General features: G+C 23.9%; 1 protein-coding gene across 1 annotated transcript; it reads left to right on the top strand.

Moving 5' to 3' along the window:
* The first annotated feature begins 3,229 nt into the window (after nt 1-3,229).
* LOC145835503 (palmitoyltransferase ZDHHC20-A-like) lies at nt 3,230-22,460 on the top strand. The gene is made up of 11 exons (XM_082943137.1): nt 3,230-3,358; nt 3,953-3,979; nt 4,904-4,998; nt 5,843-5,966; nt 7,523-7,625; nt 9,010-9,130; nt 12,764-12,902; nt 14,079-14,205; nt 14,604-14,678; nt 21,024-21,055; nt 21,921-22,460. Exons 1-11 carry the CDS (start codon nt 3,244-3,246, stop codon nt 21,962-21,964), a joined length of 1,002 nt encoding a protein of 333 aa, XP_082799263.1. The 5' UTR covers nt 3,230-3,243; the 3' UTR covers nt 21,965-22,460.
* Nucleotides 22,461-25,468: the final 3,008 nt, after the last annotated feature.

Genomic DNA, 25,468 nt, shown 5'->3' with positions numbered 1-25,468 from the left:
CTAAAATGGCAAAAATAGACTATTTCACTAAAAATCTATCTTCTCCTACGTTTTTTGAGATAACTACTTCAAACTTTCAGGAAATGTTCCTTGATATATTTTGAAAATTCTGTCGGAAACAATTTGGGAAAAATAAAAATTTTAGATAAAAAATAAACAAAAAAAAACAGTTTTTTTTTTGTTTTTTATTATAAAATATTTATTTTTCAATTTTTTTAAATGTTGTTCCGACAGAATTTTTTAAATATTGCAAGAAATATTTTCTAAATATTTGAGGTAGTTATCTCCAAAAATGTAGGAGGAGATAGATTTTTAGTGGTTATTAGTTATTTGCTGTTTTAGTTTGTGCCTCCCATGAGGATCCTATTGTTACCTCCAACTTTGATCGACTATATCTCAAAAATTATTTTGAATTTTAAAAATCTGTAAAAAGCATCCTGTAGCTTAGTAAAAACAATATTAAAAAAATAAAATTAAAAAAAAAGTTGTTAACCCCCCGCCCACCCCTATGCCCTTAAATAGTAAATTTGTGAATTAGTAGTGTTATAGTTTTCTCCTTTGATGTAAGTCAAGAACTCTGATTGTTAGTCTTGAAATAAACTAAAAGTATGCAAATTGTACTTATTTTACAACTAAATGTTCAAAAAACAGACTTTAAGTTTCAATTTATTGCTTTATTCTTTTTGACTTTTTTTCCATAATTTTTTATAAAATTAACAAATTTATCTAATTGTTTTATGAGTGGACTTCATGATTTTCTAACTTTTCTTGTTTTTATCATTAAAAACTTTTTTTATTTTGTTTATAGTCAATTAAAAGGAGCAGGTAAAAAGTTACACATGGTGTAACATGCTCTTTAAATCCTAAAAGTATTTTTCTACCATAAAAAATAAGTAAATAAAGTAAATAAATTAAAAGATTTAGATTAAAAATGAAGTGTGGCCTGATGGTGTAGGGGTCCTAATAACAGCTTTGAAAATATTATCAGTTAAATGTTGCTAGATAAATTATATACCTGTGTTTAATAAATTATTTTTCTTAATTTTATTTATTAAAAATATGAAGTTCTCTAAGTTTATAAAAAAATTATAGATTATATTTTATTTGTTGAGATCACTTCAGATGGCTTTAAATTATAAAGTAATTTTAAACCAGCTTAAACTAGTTTTTACTTTAAAGTATTAGGTTCGTCTTATGATTATTCTCAAAACCAAATATAGTTTTCTATTCTTTTATATGTGATTGAAGCAAAAAATAGCCTTGGAAGATTTTATTTTATTATTTGTTTTGAAAACTTTGCACATCTGTAGTTTAATAGTTAAGTGTTGCTGTTAACTGGGTGGGTATTTATTCTGAAAAACCAGAAAAATCTGAAGAAAAAATATTACACAAAAATTCTGAAATTTTTAATTTTTGATAAAAACCTAAAATTTTTAGCACTTTTGTTAATAAATTGTTGAAAATTATGAAATGTTTTTTTTTTTGCATATGATTAACATTAAATAGTTATTCATATATTTGAACTATAAAGTTAAGGCTTCAATAATTTATTGACTAAAAGTTTAGCAATAAAAGAAAAAATGTTATAGAAAAATATTTTAAAGTTTAAAGTTGTTAGTTGCTTTATGAATTAATTTAATATTATCAAAAAAATATTAGTAAATAGAAACTTAAAAACTAAGTGCAAAATTTTTTAATGAACCAATACATGTTGTTAAATTAAGAAAATGGTACATATAAAAAAATTTAAAAACATTCTTAATATTCCTTAATATAATTTATTATTAAACAGTAGTCATTATTAAACTATAAACTGCTGATGTAGTATGCTAGAACAGCAACTTTTACAAAATATCTTAGTACAGCAAAATGAAAAAAGGTTCTTTTTTTAAAAAGGTATAGGGGAGATCCAAAGTTTTTTTTACAAAAATTAGCATTAGTTCATATTTAAAGCTTTTGTGCATACTATACAATACTTTTTATAAAACAAAACAAAAATATTTAGATATAACAAGTTTTGTAAATAAAATCTGATACAATCATATAAAAGCAAAAATATTCAAGACCAATTTTTTTGGAATTTCAAATATCTGTCTTCTCCTTTATTTTTAAAGTAATTTAATTCAAATTTTAGGATATGTACTTTTCAATACTAAACACAACTTGTTAAAAGCGGATTTATAAAAAAAGCATTAAAAACAGATTATGACTAAAATTTAAAATATAAACAATTTTTTTAGTTTTTTTTTTTTTAATTTTATCAAAAAATATAAAATCTGTATCATACAATTTTTTAAAATTTATTAGAGATTACTCTAAAAAAGTTTGAAAACAATTGCTTAAAAACCTAAGGAAAATAGACATCTAATGAAATAGTCTATATTTGCCCTTTTAGTTTCCGCTTCCCATAAAGAACCTATTGAACGCTCTAATTTTGATCGCTTATACCTCAAAAGTTACTTTGAATTTTAACAAGTGGAAAAAAGTAACAGGTATGGTAATTATGTAAAAAAATACGACTAAATTTGATTTAAAAAAAAGTGTATTAACCCATATTTTAATATCAATACTTAATTCTTGAAAGTATCTTTTGTAAGTTGATATACATCTTTTTTTAAATTGATGGGTAATGTTAAAGGATAGATTTGAATTATATAACTTGTACAAATATCATTAAAATTGTTTTTGAAAAAGCATCTAGTGAGTATATTTATATATAAAATTCAAACATAAATTTTAAAACTTACTTAAAATTTCAACTACATACTTATACAATTGATGACAAATCAGTTCTACAGCTTTAAAATAATCTTGTGACAAGGAATTCAAAGAACTTGATTAAAATACTAATTGAAGTTGCAATGCATCAAAGAATGTTTCAGATAAAGATGCAGTGTGTTTTAGTAATTTTTGATAACTTTAAACAGTTTTTTATTTTTATTTTGCACCAAAACAGAACAAGAAAACTTATACTTAAAATACCTAGAATCAAGTTGAAGAACCTGGAATGAATTTAGGAAACCTAAAATAAAGCCTCTAAGATATTTCTTTTTAATTAGTGGCCACCTCTGAGTTAATTTAGTGTTAAATCTTAAGACCAGTATAACAAAATCTCACCAATCTCAGTGGAAAGGCTAGGTGTTAAGTTGGGTGTAAAAAAAACTTTGTTATGTTTATAGATACAAATAAATAAAAACATTAGAACTGTATGAACTTGTCAATAGATGATTTATAAAACATAATATGGAACAACAAAAGCAAAACTACTGCGAAAGAGGGTTTCGCTGGTTCCCATGCGTTTTCATACTTCTCGTAGTTCTTTGGTCTTACTATGCCTATGTTGTTGAACTGTGCATTTGTTAGTTTTGTTAAAAGTACATATTGAAAATATTTAAATTGTAATTTATAAGATTTCAGTTTATGAGATTTGAATCATATTATAAAGAAAGTTTTGTCATAAGAGCAACATCTTATAAACAATAATTTAGTATATTTTTAAGACTAGCTTTTTCTAAAGTAAGTTGTTTTTATGTAATATCTAGCTTGTCTTTAAAAAAAATGTTCAGACTTCTATCTGATTCTACTTCGAAATCACTTTTTTTTTTGACAATAAACGCGAGTGAAACTTAAAAACACTAAAAGTTCTATGAAAAAAGTTTTGTCATTAATTTTATGATTTAGCAAAGTAACTAACAAAGTAAGTTATTAGTAAATTAAACTATGACATAAAAAATATTTATATACATCTTTTTGAATATTTCACTCATTTTTCATATTTTTTTGATACTTAGAAAAAAAATTCTAGAGACACTTAATATAAAGTAGCAATAAATAATACACTTTTAAGTACTTTTTTATAGTGAGCTAACTAGAAATGTTTAACAACCTAGTTATTTTTTGTTTAGTAAATTTTATTAAGCTTTAAAATTTTATGGTAGAATTTTTTTTTCAGATACAATTGACAATGTTCCACAAAAAGGTAATTATTTTGATATACTTTTCTAATATACATAAGCATTTTTTAATACATTACCATGTAGGAGTTCACCAAAATTTGTACAAATACTTGCCTACTTTTAATAATTTTTAAATACTTATATACGTTTTTGTACAGATACTGTTTGTTTTATTGCATGACTAACAGTTATTGGTACATTTAAGATTTAGCTTAATTTCAAACAGAAAACTAGTTTTATCTTAATTTGAGCTTTATAGTTAATTGATTTCGAGATATATTAATATTATTTTTACGTTACAAAGTTATAATTCTAATTTTTCAACATTATGAATTTTTATACTAAAAGTGGTTATTATATTATGTAAAAATTTTAATTTTTTTTTATGAAACTTATTTATTTATAATATTTTAAATAAGTTTTAAAGACTGTGAACTAAAACTTTAAAGAATTTTCTTAAAGTTTAAACTAAAAACTGGAAGTTTTGCTAGTCATAACTACTCTTTAGATTAAAAAATTCAGTTGAATAGAAGTTTTATACTTTTTAAGCTATACTTAATTTTTTTGAAATTAATTTACTAGAAAAAAACCAAGTTTTTGCCAAATCTTTAAAAACAAATCATTATTATTTGATATGTTGTAATTAATATCTAAGTCATTGTTTTTGTTTTATTTGGAAGTGTAAAATAAAATACTCTTTTAACTTATAAAACAACCAAAAATATTGTTGGATAAATTAAAATATTTCCAAAACAAATTTATCTTATATAGATATATTTCGATACTTAAAAACTTTTTTTAATGTTTAGATAAAGTTAACATAAGAATTCTTCAAAGCTGTATTTTTTACTATGTTTATATCCGAGTAGAAGTTTTCTACAAATTATTTAAATGTGGTAATTTATTTTATTATTGTCTGTTTTATATGTAATTGTTATTTTCAACAGTACTGTACGTTATATTCTACCAAGGCTTCTTCATCATGTTCCTATGGAGTTTCTCAAAGACTGTTTTCACTGATCCAATGAATCCCACTCATGAGGTAACTACAGTTTTCTAATGCTTGAAAGTTTTGTTTTTTAGTTATTTAAGGCCAAAGCAAGGGGCTAAATATTTTTTAAATTTTGCCTAGTTTTGTAGAGTTTCAACTAAGCTACAAGTTTCTTCTTATAGCTTTTTAATATTTAAGCAAGATATAACCCCACTTAAAGTCACAGTAGGATAGGTTCCATATAGCATGTGAAAACTGCAGAATAAGTAATAGTCAGTCTTCTCCTATTTTTTTGAAATAAATACCTCAAACCTTCTGGAAACGTTCCTTGCAATATAAAGGAAGTCTGTTGTGGGGAATTTTAAAATTTAACTTACACTTTTTCTTTTCAAGACAAACAAAAAAGGTTTTGTTTTTTGGCAGTAAAATTTTATTAAATAAATTTTTTAAAGTTGGTTACTACATAGTTTTTCAATATTTTAAGGACATTTCATATAATTTAAGGTGTTTATATTAAAGATTAAGAGAAGAAAAACCTTAAGCAATTTTTTTTATTCATAATTTTAGTTTTCTCCTCCCATAAGGAACCTATTGTAGTCTCCAGCTTTATCTTGCTGAATCTCAAAAATTAGTTTGAATATTTAAAGTTTATAAAAAAAACAGTGGTGTAGCTTAGTTCAAAGTCTACAAAACAAGATCAAGTTGAAAAAAAAGTAGTTTAAAATCTCGTTTATGGCCTTAAGAGTTAGGTAATATTATCATAAAGTGTTTTTTTAAAAAAATACGGAGAATTTCTAAGGTGTGTTTGAGCAGATAATGATTATAACATTTTTGGTAGGAATCATAAATAAAAACAACCATATGTAGAAGATAAGTAATAACTTTTTTGTTTCAGTACACATTCCCAGAAGGTATGTATGAGCGAATAATAGCAGCCAAGAGCGAAGGTGAGAGGCAAGAAGTCATCAAAGATTTCGCTGCGAACTGCAACGGGATGGAGGTCAGAAATCACAACGGAGGTGGGTATTGTTGTTAAATGTGGTGAAATGTTAAAAAATAATTGTCAGTTTTAAGTTTAAAACAAACATATACATATTATTACCTATAAGAAATCACAGTGGGGGTGAATATTATTATTTTCAGTACAACAAAATATTAAAAGTATAGCTATGAAGAGTCAATTTAAAATGAACATATGTATGTTAAGTTAAAATAAATCACAATGCAGGTTTGTAAATATTATTAATAACAATGTTTAAAAATATTATGGGGGTTAATGTGTTTGTTATTTGTACAAAGTTTTTAATACAAGTTTACTATTTTATTTTACTTAAAGAGGTCGCAATTTTTTGTCACCAGAACCCGGTTGTAAAAAAATATCTAGTTTGCATTTCTCTATTTATTTTATTAGTACAATAAAATATTGAAAACATAGGTTTAAAGAGCTAATTTAATTACAACATGTATATATTAGCTTTATTATACTTTTGTATGGCGGTTTGTATGCTAATTGCGAACTTATGCTGCATTTTTCATATATATATATATGTATACGGAAATTAGAAGTCATAATGGGAGATTTTGAATTAAAAAAATAAATGTTCAATAATTTTTTATTTTTCTTTTATAATGTGCAACTAGTAAAAGTATTGAAAACAAAAAGGAAAGAAGTTTCATGTTGTAAGAAAACTAGAAATCATATTTATAAATAAAATAGTATTTGTGAAATAAAGATCTAAAAAACACAAGTTTAGCTGAAACTGTAGTAGTCATATATTTATAAATGATAGTTTTAAGTTAGAAAATACCTAATATTTAAGAAGCAAGAAATCATGTTAGTGGTTTGAACGTTGATTTTTTTTGTTTAAACTTCCTTTTAATAAAAACTGAAGACATAATAATAAAGGTTTTGTATTGATTATTGCATACTGTTCAGAGGAATATTGTTTATGAAAAAACAACTGATGTATAAAAAGTTTGTTATCATAAAAAATTTAAATTTTATTACATGTTTAGATTTTAAAGTACTAATTTTCCTATTTACATTCTGTAAATTTCTATAGAAACATTTTTAGGAAAATTAAAAAAAGTATTTCTCAAGATTAATTTTTTTAAACTAGTTGTGTGATATAGTTATCTGGACGTTTGACAAAAAATCATGTGGTGTAACAATAAAATATATAATTTTGACCTTTCACGAGGTAATAATTATTTTTATTGTTTAATTTTTTTGAGCACGCCTAGCTCTGATACACTACGAAACTTGATTAAAAAGTGATAACAAAGAGTTATTTGAAAAATTAAAAATTACAATTAGGTTATTATGTTATTTGTTATTATATATATATTTTTTATTTCTACAATTGTTTTTACATATGTGCTAAGTATCAGACGATAGTTGAAATAGTTTAAAGAACTAGTAAAAAAATATTTATATATACAGAACCGCGTAAATAATAAGTTATTAGCTTTTGAACGTTATTTTTTACTACTTTATGCTTTTTATTTTCTTTAATAAACAAAGTACATGACGTGTTTGGGTTTTTATTACTAAAATAATATTTTTAATTTTCAGGATACAGATACTGCATGGTAACTGGAAGATTAAAACCAGACAGATGTCATTACTGCTCCGTTGTCAAGCAGTGTGTCCTAAAGATGGACCATTATTGTCCCTGGTTTGTTTTATTTTACTTTCAATATTTTTATTTTTTTGTTCGTTGTTAAGCAGTGTGTTCTGAAGATGGACTATTACTGTCCCTGGTTTGTTTTGATTTATTATTATTGTTTTATTACTTTATATTATATTTTTTTCTTATAGCTCACTTGTTGCTAAACAGTAGGTACTCAAAAACAATTATTACTGCTCATATTAATTTTTGTTTAGTTTTTTGTAATATTATTTTTATTTTATACTTTCTTAAGTAAACAGTTTGTTCTAAAAATGATTTATAATTTTTGTTCCTTGTATTATTTTTTGTTGTTATTACTTTATTATTACTGTTATTATTCTATTTTGCTGTAGTAAAAAAATGTGTACCAAAAACGGATTATTTTCTTCTATAGGTGTTTTCTTTTATTTAGTTGTTTAAATTGAACAAATATCATAAATCGTGTTTTTATAACCACAAATACAAAAAAAAGTTCATAAATGGATAAAAGTACAACTAAAAGTGTTTCAGTTATGTTTAAAAGATTTTGGTTTCTACTTTAAATTGGCAAAACCAAATATTAATATTTATATTTTTACATATTTTTTAACCATGAATACAAAAAAAAGATATTTCATAATTTTAGAAAAGTAAAACTAAAAGTGTATTAGTTTTGTTTAAAAGGTTATGATTTCCACTTTAAATTGGCAAAACCAAGCTTTTAACACAAATTTAAATAACACGTGTTTTACAATGATTTATAAATTTTGATTAATAAATATTTTATTAGTATTTTGTGGTTTGTTTTGACTTTTTAAAGGCAATAAGAAAAACAATAGTTGAGATACAGAGAAAAGTGTTTGTTATGTAAATGTAAAGTCTAAGACAACATGATTTTATATTATACTTTTATTTTTAAATACTTTATAGCAAATGTTTAATGCACTGGTTTGAAGTAAAAACATACTAACAAATTAAACCACCTTGAAATAAATGTATAATTATTTTTTGTACTTTTAAAAGATTAATAAACACTTGATTTATCTTTTGGTTGGGTTATTAAAGTTTTATCTGTTGTTTAAAATTAGTTTCCAACTTGAATGTTTTCTTTCATTAATTTTTGATTAAGTTTTGAAAATAAGAATTATTTATAACTATAATTATTCTATAACTACTTTTATTTTATTTAATATTTATTAAGAAGCGGAGTTCTAAGAAGTAATACTAATTAATAATAATAATTAATATTAATTAATCTAAGAAGTAATAAATTATAACAAATGCTACTCGGACCATTATGGCAACTATCCTGAGAAGTAATTGTTGTCTTGTAAATTATTGTTATTATTTATAAGTAAATTAAAATATTTTCAATAACTTTAAAGTATTAAATTAAATTATTCGTTTCTAGGGTGAACAACTGCGTTGGTTACTCAAACTACAAGTTCTTCTGTCTGTTCCTGTTTTACGGACTTTTGTATTGCTTGTACGTGGCAGCTACTTCACTGGAATATTTTCTACTATTCTGGCAGGTTTGATATTTGAATAAATGTAAAATAAAAACAATATTATGTAATTGCTTTAAATGAGTGTTTCAATCTCACTTGGTTACTTTAATATCAAGAAATCAGTAACTGTAACTTTCTTAAAAAAAAACAATTCAAAAAAAATCTTACATAACATCATTGGACTAAAATTAAAAAAAAAATGTTTATATTTAGTTACAGCTTAAATTAAAAAAAAGATTTTATAAATACACAAAATTACAACTTATTTTTATTGGTCTTAAAATGATGATAAACATTTAACTTTACAACTTCAACAACTGAACACTTGATTCAACTTAACCAACAAAGCGATTAGTTTTTCGAACATTGTATTACATTTGTGCATTGCAAAAGTATTAGTCACAATATCGGATTGTGACGTAATAAAACTTTTGAAATCGATTTGAACAAGAGTTGTTTGAGTGACATATCTGCTTTTAAGGTGTCTGGTTTCAAATAAATGTTTTTTTTTTCAAATAGAGTTTTAAGAGTCTAAGTAATGGCTTTTGAAACTTTTAGTCATGAGAATAGGAGTATACACGGGATATATCAATAAAAAGTTTCTAAACATAACTTTAGTAATAAAATTCATAACAAAATATAGTTAAACAAGTGTACTCTTCCTTGGTCAAAAGTTTAAAGTAAAATAGGACTGATAGTTTATCAGGCTTGTAAGTATAAAAATATTATCTAAATAAAATAATGTTTGGGATTCAAAATAAAATTTTAAATTTTAGTTGATTTTAGTTAACAACTAAAGTTTTTTCATTTATTTAAATTTTATATAAACTTACAAAACAGTCATAAAACAACGTTCTGTACTTTAATACTTATTTTGAGGTAATTAATATGGCCGCACAATTAATATAAATTTGAAAACGAGAAAATGTTTAAAGTATCATCTTCAGCTGATTACTACTTTAATTTAAAAAATTTTAGACGTAAGTGTTGTGTTTATTGTTTTTTAACCGTCTACTATTAATTGCAAAGGCTAAAAAGATATTTTAAAACGTTATTTTGATACTAATAAAAATACAACTAAATGATCAATTTAACAATAATGCTTATTTCTTGATAGTATTTATTTTAAATTTAAGTAAGTTTTTATTTAGCTACAGTTTTCTTTGTTTTTTTAACTTTTACGTATATAAAATAAAACATTATAAAGTTTAAAAGACCAAACATAATTAAACAAATTTATGTGAAAACCAAGCTTTTTTTTTTCTTTTACACAACTGTTATTTAAAGTAAAACAAACATTTTCAAATTTTAAAATATTTTTGTAAGTTTTGTTTATAATTAGTTGTGTTTTCCTATGCTTTTTCATAGGTCAATTGCATTTAGCTAGGTAAATCTGTTTCCAGTTAATTTGATACAAAAAAACATAAAAACAAAGCTAGAAGTGACAACTTATAAGAATTCATTTGTTTATTTTATATAACTATTAGTTAATTTATTTACAACTTTTTTTTTCTGTTGATGGTTTAATTTACTTAAGAAGTGTTTTTTAAATCTTTAAGATCAAGTTAAATTATAGCTAAAAGTTTAATCATATTAATTTTAATATGAATGACTCTAGTTTTAGTTAAGTTACAATGTTTGTGAAAAAAAAAACCTTAAATTTAGTTATTAATTAACGTGATTTTAAGTTTTTTATAAAAACAAAAGTAAGTATCAATTTTTATATCAACAAAGATATGAAAAAAAGTACTGTTTTAAAGCCATTAGTTTTTTTAAGTAAGAAAAGTTTGTTTTAATTTTTTTAATAGTATGAACAATTTGCAAATATTTTATAAATAACAACTTTTAGGTTTTAATTCTTTCAATTATTTTTTTTAAGCATACTAAACGCCGCTGTATTAGATAAAAAAAAGATGTAATATTTGTATTACAAAACAAAAAAGTAAATTGTTTCAATCAATAAATGTTTAAACGCCAGTGTATTAATTTACAAAAAGTGTTGTACTCGTGATTTTTGTTGTGTTTTACAAAACAAAAGAGTAAAAAAATATTAATCAATAAATACGAATACAGCAGTGCACATTCACTTCGGCGTAATATTCAAAAAAGAAAATTATTATAAAAACATGTATTTCATCTAATTACCCACAAAAATTACAACTTTCAAAACTTGTTTTGTCTTACTTTTTTCTCTGTAAATTCCTTTTAGCTGATAATAAAGTTTCAGACAAAAAATTTAAAACGGATGTTTTTTTTATCATAAATTTTTAACGTTTCATTTTTTCCTTTAAACTATCAAAACAGTTTTAATGCGACAGCTTTAATATTTTTGTTTTTATAACAATTAAATCTGTTTTATAATTTTTTAATGAAATAAAAATTAAGATTGTCTTACTAAAATTTTCCTAGGTATAATTATATACCTGAATATCGATTTAAGTAGGGAAGTTTTGCCTAACTGTTTTGCGACAATAGTAACTTTTTATAAAATTTATTTTATCAAGAAGAAAACTACTTTTAGTTCGATCTATAAAATATTGATTATTTTTTATAAAAAAATACATGACTTCTGCTCAATTAAAAGAAAATTAAAAAGGAAATAATTTATTTTTCAATTTTATACAATAATAGAGTACTTGTAAACATTCTTACTAACCTTTTGTAAAATCTAAATATCATTATCTAAAAGTTTTTCTCTTAAGTATTTTCAATTCTTGAAATTTTGGGATTTTGTTCGTACTTGGTTTCAATTTAACTTCTGTGACTTCTAATCAGGTTTTTTAACATTGTTTCATTTTAAATAAACCTTATTTTTTAAAATCTCTTACAAAAAGTCTACAAACCAGAAAAAGAGTTTCGTTTTAGTTTTCAATTTAGTTTCTAATTATTATCAGGAAAGTTTTCTCAGTACTTTGTTTACAGCAGGGGCCGCAGCTACTAAAATCAGTTGTGGTAATCAATAAATTTTTTAAACCAAAAATATGGTGTAACAAGCAACTATAAAGCACTAGCAATTGCTAATTGCTCCATTGAGAGCCGGGAAGGAAGTTTTTACTTCAAAACCTTTTTTCTTCTTTAAAAAACTATGTTTTCAGCTAAAAAAATGCTTTTTTTTATTACGAGGGCAGCAGTTTGCCGATCCTTATCTTCAGCAAAGTTTTTTATTATTTTTGTTTTTTTTTACAACTTTACAGAGATTTTTGAAAGCAGTATTTTGGTTATACACTTTATTATTTTCAATAGAATAGTTTAAGTTCTTTACTTACTGCAATTTTACTCATATCACTTCTCTTCACTGTTTATACACTTTTTCTACAGAAAAACTGATAATTTTATTTTTACTTTTTTATTTTTACAAGACCCTTCAACTTCATCGACAGCAAAGCTGATGATTTTATTTTTTTTTAATATTTTTATTAATTATTTCAGAACAGTTTTCCATCAACTATTTCCACAGCAAATCTAATAATTTAAAAAAAAATAATTATTTAGAAAAAATTTTTCTTCAAGATGTTCCACAACAATTTTGATGATTTTATTTTTATTAGTTATTTTTTTTAATTATTTCAGGACAATTTTCTTAGTACTTTATCAACAGCAAATCTGATGATTTTATTTTTATTAATTATTTTATTAGATATTTATTAATTATTTCAGGACAATTTTCCATCAACATCTTCTACAGCAAAACTGATGATTTTATTTTTATTCTTCGCCGCCGCAATGTTCGCTTTTAGCCTGACAACTCTGTTCTTCTACCATTTGTGGCTTGTTTTGAAAAATAAAACTACAATTGGTGAGTTTTTTAACATATGTTGTACATATAAAAAAAAATGTATACTTTCTTTTATAATCTTTGGCCGGTTCTGAAGAATAAAATCGTAAGTTTGGTAAGTTTGCAAATGATTAGTAGTTAGTAAAGCTAGATTAATAAATTAGCAACAAGCTATAAAGTTTATGAAGATATCACTTATTTTATAGGTGAATTGTAAAACTACTTTTGCTGAGAAAAATTGCACTTAATATAAGTAACGTTTTGATATTTAAAGACAATATTAAACTATATTATAGATTTAAATAATATAACTGCCATATTTACTACTTAAAGTTTACCATTTTTGTTTTTTTTTAATTTAATCTTGTTTTTTTACATAATTAATGTAGCTAACATTTACTTTTTACCGCTTGTTGAATTTTGAAGTAACTTTTGAGATATAAGCAATCAAAGTTAGAGGGTTTAATAGGTTCTTTATGGGAGGCGCAAACTTAGAGTGCGAAAATTGACAATTTCACCTTTCTCCTTCAGTTTTTCAGTAATTAAAAAAAAACTTTCTCAGAGTTATCTCTAACAAGTTTTAAATAAATTAAAGGAAACAGATTTTTTAATTGTTATAAAAAATTTTTTACAAATAACAAACAAACAAAAAACTTATTTGTCATTATTATAAAAAAACATTTTTTAAGTCTGCTGCATACAAAGTTTTTTTAATATCAAATTTAAAAAAAAAAAATTTGAAGTAAGTTGCTTTAAAAATGAAGGAGGAGATAGATTTTTGGATAATTTATCAAAATTCTGAGAAAATTTGCTTTGAAATTTTTTTAGATCCATATAGGTGTATCAGATTTTTTTACAAAACTGGTTATATCTCAAAAGTAATTTGATTTTTTAAATTCCTTGCATTGTAGTATATAACATAAGCTTAAAAAAAGAACCAATGTTAGTTTTTGTAAAAAAACGGTTGGACCTTAGTTCAGTTTGACAACTGACTTACCTTCACCCAGAACAATGCTTTCAATTTGATTTAAATTTATTTGAACACAAGAATCTTCAAAAACCTATTATTTGAAAATTGAAAATTACTTGAAAATGCGTTATGTTTTTATTTGTTCAAAAAAAATCTGAAATTAAATCACTACTTTTGTTAAACTTAGTTGAAATTAGGACGAGTATGAAAAAAAGTGTTATTTTCAGAATCGTGGCGTCCGGCCCACTTTCGCCACGGTCCCGACCCCTCCGGCTTCAACTTGGGTTCCAGGAGGAATTTCGAGCAGGTTTTCGGGGAATCCCCCCTCAAGTGGTTCATGCCAGTCTTCACCAGGTTTTTGATAAATTATTTAAAATAAATTCTTGTTTGTTGGTTTATGTGTTTACTAAAAAATATAGTTTTACTTATTTTGAATATCTCCCTTAAAGTGGTTCATTCTCGATCAGATTTTGATTTTTTTTGTAATAAAAACATTAATTGTTTAAAAAAATTGATTTCCAACCATTCTAAATACCAAAATGGTAATTTTTTTAATTTTTATTTTAAATCAGTTAAACTAGTATACTCTTATTGAGATGGATTTATATGATTTATACCATCTTTTTTGAATTCCAAACATTTTTTTAAATTCAGAAACAACCAAAGAATATTAATCATTATAGCAAAGAATTTGCCTTTTAAACACTAAAGTTTTAAATTAAATTTAATAAATATATTATTATTATTTTCAGTTTAGGGGACGGACAAAGTTTCCCGACGAGACTCGTTCAAAATGGAGACGTGGAGAGTGGATTTGGGACTACAAGGTTTTAATTAATAATATAAATAAATAGTTATACTAACTATAAATTATAGTTAATTTGGATCTTATACAAGTTTAAATATATATTAATATAAACAAATAAAAGTACTAACTAGAAATATGTTGAAAGTTAATTTAGAACTAATACAATTTTAAATATATAATTATATAAATAAATGAATATACTAGCTATAAATATGTTTATAGCTTATTTGGAAGGAATACAAGTTATTACAATATAATGATATGAATGAATATTTATACGAACTACAAGTATATAATTATATAAATGAATAATTATACTAGCTATAGATATGTTAAAAATGGATTCTGGAACTAATATAAGTTATAAATATGTAAAAATAAATAATCATAATACTTGTTGAAAAAGTAATATAACTAATACAAGGTATAAATTATTATCGCTATATGGGAGTTGATCACTTTTTTAATATTTATTCTTAAAGCTAAGCTACCACTATATTTTTACAGATTTTGAAAATTCAAAGTAATTTTAGAGATTTAAGCGATCAAAGTTAGAGAGTTCAACAGGTTTATTGTAGGGGGCGCAAACTAAAATATATCACAAAAATCTCTATCTCCTCCTTCTGTTTTTGAGCAATTGTTTTAAAAACTTTATCAGTGAAATCTTTTATAGATTTTGAAGTAATTGTAGAAACAATTTTTTTAATAAAATATTTACAGAATGTACCTTTTTTTTTCGTCATGTGATTTTATTAATTTTTTTCTCACAAATTTGTATCTTACAAGTTGTTAGTAAAGTTGAAAAGTACATTTCCTGAAATTTTGATGTAAATTGCTTTCAAATTGAATGAGGAGGTATATTTTTAATTAATTTTAAAAAACTCCGAGAAAATTGGCCTTTGCACAGTTCTTGTAGATTTTTGTACAATACACTTGAATCGGTTTTTTTCTTAAAACTGGTTTTTTCTCAAAAGTTAGTTGAAATTTATTTATTCTATAAAAAGTATCTTGTAGTATATACTCTAAACCAGGGTTTCCCAAACTTTTTTTTCAAAAGGCCCCTTGTAAAGAAATTAAAATAGGCTATGGCCCCCTGCAACAAAATTTCTCGAAGAATTATCATTAAAATATCAAAGTTCAATCATTTTGCTCTTCATCTGCATCTCCAGAATATCTGGTGTAAGTTTCAAATTATGACCTCAAGGTCCTTGTGATCCACTTTAAAAAACCCTGCTATAAACTTTCAAATAACATCATATGTATTTTTTTGTAAAAAAATGTTATACCTCCCCCCATACGGCCTTAAAAGAAAAATAGAACCAGTGTAATTGATAAAAAGAAGTAAATAAACCGAAAATAATATGAAGGAACACAATTTGATAAAAAAATTGTAAAATAATTTACACAATTCAGTAAACAAACTTTTAATGGTTAAACTACTTAATTTTGATAATCAATTTCAATCAGTGTATTTTTTTATAAGAGAAAATATTTTTTTACAACATTACACAAACAAAAATAGCAAATAAATGTTTGTTTAACTGAAATATTCTTCTCAGAAATAAACTCGTATTCACACCTACACAATTAAATAAATGTTGAAAATAAAATTTAATTTTTCAATACCAAAACACAGTTTTTAATAATTTAGTTTTAGTAGACATTATAATATCAATATAATGGTATTTTTTTAAGCTTAAACTGAAAAACGAAAGCTAAACACGATTTAAATGCGTAATTGTTTAAATATTGTTCTAAATACGTTTGTTTTAAAATTTCAGCTAAACGGCATAATCAATAAACTACTTTAAAAACTGCCTTAATTTATTTAAAAATGTAGAATTAGAAGTGTTGAAGAAATAACTTACAAAATAAAAATTTTAAACAAATTATTTATTTAATTGTATAAGTTTTGTTCTTTGAATACACTTAATAAATAACTGTTTTTGCAAACAAATAAAAATGAAACATTCCAACTTGAAATACTGTTAATATTTCAGTATTATTTATTTAATGCAATTTTTTTAAATTCATTATGTTTTTAATGAGTTTAGGGTAAAGTAAAAAACTTTTTGACATAAATGATGACAAATTCAAATTTTTTATGTGAATTTTTCAGCAAAGTGATTTGCATTAAATTATTTATTGTTTCAACAGCAGCCCACAATACGTTGGCATTTCTGTTGAAATTATTTCAAATTTGCTGTAAACACCTTAAACTTCTTGTTTAACACAAGTTGCTAAAATTTTTAATTGAAAACATTTTTAGCCATAAATTTTCTAAATTATTTTTAATTTTAAACAAGTCCCAAAAGTAAATAAAACTTTTATTTGTATTTTCGTTTAATTTAAAATGTCTATTTTTTAGATTTTTTTTTGAAAGTTTTTACAATTAACGTTAGAAAAGTACATAGTTTAACACAAATGTTATATAAGTTTACACTTACTTTTCATGTAATTCCCAAGTTCTAATCAATTTAAAAAACATTTTGAAAAGTTATTACAGTCCTATTTTACAAAAAAATTAGTCCTGAAAATTGATTAAGATGTTCAAAAAAAAACTGTATATTTCTCTAGTTTCAGTTACAAAATTCTTAACATTTCTTCTGTTTAAAGTAGGGGTGGGCAACGTACGGCCCGCGGGCCGGATCCGGCCCGCAGCGTGAAAAAGACCGGCCCCCAAACATTTTTTAATTTTAAATGGAATCCGGCCCGCAGACAAAATTGATCCGGCCCGCAAGTGGATGATCCGGCCCGCTAAGCATTTTCAAAATTTATATAAAATCCGGCCAGAAAATTTAAGTGTTACAAAACTTGTACAAAACCTTTTTTGAACTATTTTATTATACAAAACTGTAAGACTTTGACCCTGAAAACGTTTGTGAAAATGGCTTATTATTTTGTGGTGATAAAACACTATTTTGTTATAGTATCTTGTTCTGTTTCAAGTCAGTTGAAGTAATCTTTTCTCAAATTATCAAAAAGCAATTGTTTGCTGAACTAACTTTGATGATTTTACCTACCATAATGTTTTCATAAAATATAAACGTGTCAAAAATTGCTGTCTTTTTCAGATAAGTATTGAGTTGTTTTTTAAATGTTTAAAAAAGTGAAAAAAAATATTCTTTTAAACATTGACAATTTTTTAAAGTCAAACTGCTCAAATTTAAAATTTAGTCAAATGTTTTAAGTGGACACTACAATTTGCACTTTTTCTGCTATTGTTTTTTCATTAAGGACTTTTTGATTAATTATATGGTTAAATTTAGTGATGACCAATTGATGACAATAGTTTCACTTGAAAATAAGTTTAGTCGTCGTTTTGCAGACTTTCAACAATTAAGTGAAAAGTTTGACATTATTTTATCACCGTCGACGTTTGACACCGAAATGTACTTAGTAATATTGTTAGAACTGTTGAACTTCAATGTGGCAATACACAAAAAGAAAAGTTAAATATTGAAAAATTGAGATATTTTATGACTTACTTAACAAGTCAAAGTTTGTTAATTTAAAAAAGATGACACTGAAGTTATTTGTTCTGTTTGTGTCTACCTAAATTTGCGAACAAACATTCTTAACCATGTATATAAACAAAAGTAAGCTGCGTTCAAATAATACTGATACCAATCTGCAGTCATTACTGAGAATATCTACTTCAAATATACTTCCAGATTCTAAACAACTTGTTAAAAACTTTTATGATCCACAAATGTCTCATTGACTTCTTCTTAGTGTAATTATTCTTGCTAAATTCTTTAAACTTAACATTTAAAGTATAATGTGACAGTTTTATGTTTTAGTATTTTCACTTTAGTAATATTTTCATTAGTGAAATCGATCTTAATCTAAAATCTATTAAATTAATATGTTTGTTATGTTTTAAATATATATTAATTTCTTTTTTGTTTTAATCTTTCGTTATTTTGTGTTAGTACTCTTATTAAATTATTTTAGGTGCATTGTTTGATAATAATATTTTTAAAGTACAAAGTCGTAGATTAATTTAACTATTAGATATTTTGAAAGTAAAAGTCTTAACATTTTAAGCCAAAGTATTTCCTTATCTAGGCTTAACTGTTTTTTAAATAAGTTAATAAGAAAATTTGAAACAAACATATAATATTCGTTGTTTTTATAAGATTTTTAGATAGATTTTATGTATTATTGATCGAGCCAAAGTTTGTCAACTTCTAAAGATGACCATGAAACTAGTTGTGTTGTTCGATACTTCATACATTTGAAAATAAACATTTATGACCATAAACATTAACAAGGATAAGCTAATTTTAAACCTAATTGGTGTTTCAGTGCACTTAAAGATTTTCCCAAACTGTCATGCAACTAAATTTAATCAACTCTAATACATAATACTTAAGTGTTTCATCAAGATCTTTTTATAGTAAAACTGTTTATTATATCAGAATTATTTTTTGTTTTATTTCTTTTATACATACACAAAAGTGTAATGAATCTTCTTTAGCTTAGTTAAGTTAAAAAGTAGTAGTTTGATATTGTAATGTTTGTTAATTTTTGAAAAATATTATCAATATAAACTCGAGATAAGGATTGCCAAAATTAATTAATTTCGAATAGTTAGCAATTTTTTTATGTTTTAGCTTGAAATGTTAGGCTCGAGTAACTTTTGCAACCAAATTATCATTTTTTTAGGACTAACTAGTGTTAATTCGGTCCAGAGTTATGATATATACAGTATTATGGATACTAAACAAAGTTTAACAAAAAATTTTATAATTGAGAACCTTGGTAAGTAGTATATGGATTCAAAATTCTGAAATACCTGATCAATCAGCATCTAGCCGGATCCAAATCTTTTTGAAATTAGCTTCCTTTCGGATCCAGACCTTTGTCTAAAGTTAGTTTTTAGCCGGATCCGGATAATATGTTTAAAATAGGATCCGGATCTAAAAAAGGATCAAGCTGAATCCGAATAATCACTAACTTGAAATGATCCGGCCCGCTGAGGACTATTTTTTTCTGCATCCGGCCCGTCAACTATTTACGTTGCCCACCCCTAGTTTAAAGTTATATATTAAAATGTTTTTTATGTAAAATGACAAGATAAGTGATTTCAGTAAATAAAATTATAAATATAATTTTAATTATACCTGTGTTTATTAAAACGTGCATATTACCATAGTTTGAATAATTTTGATAAGTGTTAAAATATATGTAGTTGAAATAGTTTAATAAAGTTTTAATTTGATTTCTTTCAAAATTGATAATCAATGTACATCACAATTCTTAATTAAAAAAAAACTAAGTTTTATTATAAATAAGCACAATAGTATTAATTTTTTGATTTAGTTAGAAGTTGAAAGTTTAATTACAATATTTTAACTTTTTCTTAGTTTAACATTCTTATAAACAAGTTTTTTATTAAATGAGATAACTGAAACTAGAGTTGTATTTCATAATAATCAAATAAGAGACTGTATAAGGAAAGTTACATTGATAGTTTTTAGTAATTAAATTAAAAATATTTATTTCATCCAAATTTACTTTTTTTGATAAACTTACACAAAATCTGAAAATATGTTATATCAACTTCTGATAATATTTAAAATATTATTTTATAGTTTAGAGAATTTTTGTAAAAGTTTTGTGGAATTACCAGGCAGTGGTAATTAAAAAGAAATATTTTAAAATTCACGGCATTGTTAATTCAAACCACAATCAATATAAAACGTTTGCAAATGTTTTAAAGCTCTTAAGTTCAAAATTGTATTAAGCAAAAATTAGATTAGTTTTTGCATTTGTTTTTAAATTTTCTAGTTATTACCTTTTACTTGTGTACTTGAAAACTATTAAAAAAGTGCTTAGTGACTATTGATATTATTTTAATTATTTGACTATTTATAAAAATCCTTGTAAACGTAAATGCTATAAACTATATTAATTATAAATTTTATTAAAAAATGTTGATGTTAATGCTTCGGTTATTTCATTAAAAGAAGTATTTAAATTAAAATATTTTAAATAAAAGTAATTTTTACACAAGTACTTTAAGTTTGCAATTAAATTAAACAGCAAAAATTAAATATTAAAATTCTGAGGCAGAACTATCTTAGTTATAATTCTTAAAAATAAAAATATAAGTTCTTATATTTTGATATAATTAAATTTTTTTTTATAAAATTTATAGTAATTTAGATTTATTTTTCTTAATTTTTTTCGAGAATAATAAGCAAGTTTACATCATAATATGTTATAACAATTTTTATGGCGGTATGAATTTGAACAGTAAATTGGTAGTTGCAAATTATTTTTAAGAGTAGCAATAAGAAAAGTATTAATTTCAATTGATATTTATTAATTTAATTTTAAAATCATTTATTTGCAGAAATGGTAATTCAATGCGTTCATCTAATTCTAGTAAGTTAATTGATTGAATATATTTAAATTAAAATTCAATATCATTAAAAAAAAACAAATACTGTTTGTTTTATGCTAAATATTTTTAAGTTGGTTTATCAAGTAAATTATTATTTAAGATAAGTCAGTTTTAGTATATTTATTGTTTCTTGGTAAAATTAAATTATTAAAAAGTTAGTTGAACTGTTTGAATAAAAGTTCACATGTTTTGTTTTTTTTTTAAACAAAAAAATGTATAATTTTATATTTTTTTAAGTTTGGAGATTTTCATATAAACACTTTTTTACTAATACTTTTTACTATAAATTTAAATTGTTTTTAACCAAAATAGACAATTTTTTAATTGGTTTTTCGTTAGTAAATTTTAAAATACTTGTGGTTTTTTAAAAGTTTAAAGACTTGATGTTATATTGTAAGTTAATGGCTTAATTATTAAATCCTCTAGAGTTAAAAAAAACACAAAATGTTAATGCTGAACTATCTTATAAAACTTCTTTCATTTTACTTATATGGTGTTTATAAAATTTAGAAAATATTATTAACTTTAACTACCTCCTTATTCTTTAGATTAAAACATTTTGCAATTTAGTTTTACATATTTTATCAGGCTATAAAAAGTAGAACGCAGTTCAGAACATAAAATTAATTTTTATAATATTTTCTCGTTTTTGAAGTATTATAAAATTAATTTTAAAAGCTTTACAAATAAGTTATTATTCGTTAAAAACATTTAAACTGAATATTTTTTGCGGATACTTTGAACTAAGAATAAATATTATTGATAAACCGTAGTTTTAAACATTAAGTATTAAAATTAAATAGTTTTTTTCTTATTTTTATTTTTAATAATAAAATTTTTATTCAGACGGCAAGTCCAAAGCTTCGACGTTACAATTTGATGAGAAATAAAAAACTTTTAAAATAATTTATCATGATTTTTATTTTCTGCCTTTTTTTCTGTGTACTTTGTTTAAGTCGTGGAGCATTTGAAAATATAGCCATTTAAATGAAATGCGGTAAGAAACTATTTGCAGTAAATAGTATGCTAACAACATATTTTTTTTTAAAAACTTTTCAATTTAAGTTTTTAATAAATATTAAATAACTAAATAAAAAATAATGTTTGCAGTCAAAAAAGATAAAAAACTACTTTTTTAAATACTTAAAAACAAATTTATTTTTCAATTAATTTTTTTATTGTTTTAAACTTTTGGCTTATATTTGCACATTGTTCTTTGAATTTAACTTTTTTTAAATGAGTTAAACTATCTATCTTAAATAACAGTTACCTAGTTCAAACATGCAATGTTACAGTTCTAAGGTTATAAAATATACTTTGAGAAAATTTTCTATTTATTTGCTCATTTAAAATTTTACTAAGAGAGTATAACAACTTGATATTTACTTATCGCAGTCTTTATAAAGTAATTGGTTTATTATTGTATACAAAATATATATAAAATAAGTTTAAAAAAAATTGTAAACATAAATTTTTAGCTGCTTTGTTTTTCAATTAAATATATTTCAATTTCCATCTAAAATATGTTGCAGTATATGTTCATTTATTTAAATTTGTAACCATTTTAAATTGTTGTAAGTATTTTTGATTTTTTCATATTGTGCATTTAAGTTTTATTTATTTGTCGTTGAAAGAGTTTTTAATCACAGAAAGTAACAAATATTTCCAATTGAGTTCTTTTATACAAATAATTTAACTTTCTTGTATATAAATAGTTTTAAAATAGCAACAATATAAAATTAATGTCTTCCATACATTACAAATTAAAAAATATTTCAGTTGCTGGAGCTTATCTGTGATAAATAACTAAAAATATTTAAACAGTTTACGGATAAAAAATAAAAATCAAAGTTAGCTTTCTTTTGAAAAAATTATTGATTATGTTAGTGACAAGTTTAACAAATAAACTAAATAAATAAACACTAATTAATTTAAAAAACATTATAAACATAATTAAAGTCTATATTACTATCCTAGCTTTTACATCGGTTCATGTTTTCTTATTTGTGAGTTAACTTCCAAATATTTAATTGTTTTAAACTAAAAGCAGGTAAACCTCTTTATTATTTACATATTTTTTTATTTGTTATCTACATGTTTTTATTTTATACTTTTTTGGTTCAAACGATACAAAAAAAGTATTCGAGCAACAAGTTAAACTGAAAGTTGTTTGTTAGAATTATTTTTTTATACATTTACAAAGTACAAGATCAAAACAAAAAGTGTTTACTGGGGCAACTTATTGCCAACTGAAATCTTTGCAATTTATTTTTTCAAGTAAAGCTGAATTTTCAGCGAGGCCCTGCCACAATAATGAACCCAAAAATGTTTCAAATTTGATAATTTTGGTAAAGATAAAGGTTTGTTCTTTAAAACAAAAAATATACTGCTTTATATAACATAATAGTATTATTATTTAGAAAAACAAACTTATATTGATAAACTAAAGACGTTTCCCTTTAAAAAAGCTGTTTAAAATATGTATGCCTCTGAAAACAATTACGATTTAGGTAAGTGTTACAGACAGTTGATAAATTTCATTTTCCTTGTTTTTAATTAATTTTATTCTCATTGTACAACTATATAGTTAAACTTCAGACATTAAATGTTATAAAGCCTCACAAAAATTGTAATTAATAGCGCAAGGTTTTCATATATTTATTTTACTAAAATTACAGTGCAACTTAATTTTATTAAAACGGTTTATTTTGAAAGATTTCTTAGGTTGGTTATGAGCAGCAACTAGAATTATTGTTTGGGTATCAATGTTCTTATTAAGTGTTTTGGATAATCAAAAGTTCACTATAATGTTGGAGTTGTATACATGATTGCCATACAAAAAACTAGCTACTCCAGACACATTTAAACTCACGTAAGGTTGTTGTAAAAAAACGTTTCAGAGTTGTTCATAGGGTAAAACAAGGTTTTTCAAACTTTTTACAAGTGGCCCCCTCAAAAATAAAAAAGGTTATGGCCCCTCCGAAAAATACCATTTAAAAACATATAAGACCTGTTTTTGCTCCTCATCTGATACTCAAGAATATCTAGTGTAAGTTTCAAAAACGCCCCCTTTCCCAGCTAATACCCCTGACTTAATAAAAACGCCCCCTTTCCCAGCTATTACCCCTGACTTAATAAAAACGCCCCCGCACACTTTGGGAAACCCTGGTGTAAACTAAAACACTCACCTTTTTTCTCAATAGTTCATTTAATACGTTGAAAATCTCAAAAAAAACTACTACCGTGGTCCAAATAAAAACAGTTTAGTTTTTTAAGTTTCCTAAATTTTAAACAAATTCCTCACAAAATTTCTTTTTCCGTTTATTTTGTTGGGCATAATTATTAGCTATTAAATAATCGATAGTTGTTTCTTTCGGTTGTAAATGATACCTTCAAAACTTTCTACAATTGACATTTCTAATATATAAAACCGTTTTTTTACAAAAAATGTTTACAAAACAGGTGAAATAACAGGATTTTGTTTTATAAATTTAGTTTCGGAGCTGTGGCATTTTAATGTTTTTATTTGTCATATCGTGTTTTGAATACTTTCTCACAGAAGTTTAGCTGCTAGAATGAACCCTCACAAACGTAAATTTTTAATTTTTTCACGATTTGGGAAGATCCACATCAGTGTTTCCCCATTTTAACAGTATTGACTCTTCAGGTGCGACTTTTGTCATCAGAGGGGCGTAAAAGTACTAAAGGAGCAACGTCTAAAATGGGAGATAATTTTTATCAAAGTTTTTTATGAAAACGACTTATCTAAATCAACACAAATAACTTTTTAATTGGAAGGCATGTTTTTTTTGTTAAATATTTTATGCAGGCCGTGTAATTTCTAATAACTGTTTCTGGTGGAATTTTCAAAAAAAAAACTGTTAAGTTACTGTCAACTAGAGAAACATTTTTAACTATGTTATGTTGAGAATTTTATCTCCACAAGATTTGACGAACTAAATTACATTGCAGACTCAATTCGGACCGTACGAAGCCCACCCCTAATCTACACCATTAAAAAATACCCAGTCCCAAAAATCCGTTCAAAACTTAATACAAGTAAAATGTTTTTAACAGAAGTTTGAATTATACAACCAAGTTTTTAAGCGCAACTATCATTTTAACAACAGTTTTGCAAAGCCTCAAAAGACGAAATCAAAACAATTTATAGTTGATTAAAATAAAAACTCTAATAAACAGTTGAAACTGTATTACTAAAAAAAAAACTTCTAAGGAATTTTTATAAGGCTTGCTGTAAAATTAAGCAATTAGTTTTAAGATATAAATCTTTTCAAAACTTGATTTCTGTTTTTGAAATGTAAATACAGATCGTCGTTACCAATTTATCTGAACAATTTTGTAAAGCTAAAATAATCATAAATCGAACCATAATT

Source organism: Thalia democratica, chromosome 5, assembly GCF_965202585.1.
Source record: "Thalia democratica chromosome 5, ktThaDemo2.hap1.1, whole genome shotgun sequence".
Classification (NCBI taxonomy): Eukaryota; Metazoa; Chordata; class Thaliacea; order Salpida; family Salpidae; genus Thalia; species Thalia democratica.
The sequence above is the reverse complement of the archived record's forward strand: the minus strand, read 5'-3'. Positions and strand labels throughout refer to the sequence as shown.

Coding starts and splice junctions, on each gene's coding strand:
- LOC145835503 (XM_082943137.1), top strand. CDS start 3,244: ATGGAACAACAAAAGCAAAACTACTGCGAAAGAGGGTTTCGCTGGTTC. Junction 4,999..5,842: donor CAATGAATCCCACTCATGAG/GTAACTACAGTT, acceptor TTTTTGTTTCAG/TACACATTCCCAGAAGGTAT. Junction 14,679..21,023: donor AGTGGATTTGGGACTACAAG/GTTTTAATTAAT, acceptor ATTTATTTGCAG/AAATGGTAATTCAATGCGTT.